The sequence below is a fragment of the Austrofundulus limnaeus genome, unplaced genomic scaffold (genome assembly GCF_001266775.1).
Source record: "Austrofundulus limnaeus strain Quisiro unplaced genomic scaffold, Austrofundulus_limnaeus-1.0 Scaffold148, whole genome shotgun sequence".
NCBI classification, from domain to species: domain Eukaryota; kingdom Metazoa; phylum Chordata; class Actinopteri; order Cyprinodontiformes; family Rivulidae; genus Austrofundulus; species Austrofundulus limnaeus.
In genome coordinates, this window is record NW_013952550.1 from 1,071,403 (window position 1) to 1,073,027 (window position 1,625).

Here is a 1,625-nt window from a genome sequence, read left to right on the forward strand (position 1 = left end):
AAAGCTAATAATATTTTAGTTTTGCATGTAGGGATTTACATTTCCTCATGGATACATGTGACTATGAAAAAAAGAAATTTATATATGACAGAGTATATGAGCACAAACATCAAAAATTTCAGCACATTCAAATTATTGTTCACATACATCATAGCTAATATTCAATGAATGTACAGTATATAAGATTTTCAATCAGGGAACAGATCAAAGCACACTAACAGAAGTCTTCTTGCTGTAAATGATGACCACTGAGTTTGTTCAGATGTTAGCGGGAGGTGGTTCTTCTTCGAAGGCCGTCTCCAACACCTTCAGGATGGATTTACGGATTGCTACCTTAAAATCATGGCTCATGAACACATAAAGAAGTGGGTTTATGCAGCTGTTAAAACTAACCAGGTATAATGCCAAGGGAGACATGATGGTGATGATGTGGTCAAATCTTACACTTTTATAATTATTCATGTGATACACCAATACAATTAGACCAATGATGTGAGCGGGAGCCCAGCAGAGGAAAAAGRTGATGATGATGGCAGCAATGATTTTAAAAGGACGACTTGATTGGCTGGCCAGGGTGCGGTTTTTGCGAAGTCGATGAATTATGACGGCATAACAGGAGACAATGACAGTGAAGGGGATGACAAACCAAAATACAACCTGAGTGATGGCCATGGCCTGATGGCGAAACAGTTGTAACTGAATCCCAGATTGAGTTTGGTCTTCAGACAAAATTATGTTGTCAAAGCAGCGGATCATGTGTTTATTGTACTTTGATTGAGCAGTGTTTCTGAAGACAAAGTATGGAGTGGTGAGGATTAAAGCCAGAGCCCAAACACACAGACAAACTATGGAAGCTTTCCGTACATTTCTGTGATTCTGGGCCCAAACGGGCCACACCACAGACACACATCTGTCCACACTGATCACCACAAGGATGTAGACACTGGTATACAAGTTCAGAAGGAGTACAGTATAAGTCAGCTTGCACATGAATTTCCCAAATGGCCAGTGAAAACCCATAGCTACTTTAGTGAAGATTAGAGGCTGGAATGCTGTGAAGAGGAAGTCGGCCACAGCAAGGTTGAGGAACCAAACTGTGTTCACAGTTTTCTTCATCTTGAAGCCGGTCACCCAGATAACCACTCCATTCCCGAGCAAACTGAGGATGAAGGTCAGGAGGCGAACAATCATATATGCGATGGAAGGTCTTTTTACCCAAAGGTAAGGGTTTGACCCATTAGTTGTGTTGATGTGATAAACAGGAGAAGTTGTTATTAACTCCATCACTGCAAAAGAACACAGAAAAACAAACCAAGCAACAATTTTAAACCCATTTGTTTCTTAAAAGTAAAACAACAAACAATTGCACATTTTTAAGTCTAAAAATCCTGTGCTTTCTTGATATTATGTTGTAAAATAAAGGACTGTTATTTGTAAATCTGAAAATATTATGGGGTGGGTTTGGTGGAGTGGTTAGGGGAGTCATCTTGGAACTGGAAGGTTACTGGTTCAATCCCCCGTCCAGNGCCATGTGATGTGAGTATCAGTCACATGGAGGCAGGGCTTAAAAGCCTGAATTTTGCCTGAAACTCTCAGACTGAAGAAGTCTCTTGGAAGAGAGACGA

General features: G+C 40.4%; 1 protein-coding gene across 1 annotated transcript; it reads right to left on the bottom strand.

Moving 5' to 3' along the window:
- Positions 1 to 258: 258 nt before the first annotated feature.
- LOC106523239 (chemokine-like receptor 1) lies at positions 259 to 1,191 on the bottom strand. The gene has a single exon (XM_014016615.1). It carries the CDS (start codon positions 1,189 to 1,191, stop codon positions 259 to 261), a length of 933 nt encoding a protein of 310 aa, XP_013872069.1.
- Positions 1,192 to 1,625: the final 434 nt, after the last annotated feature.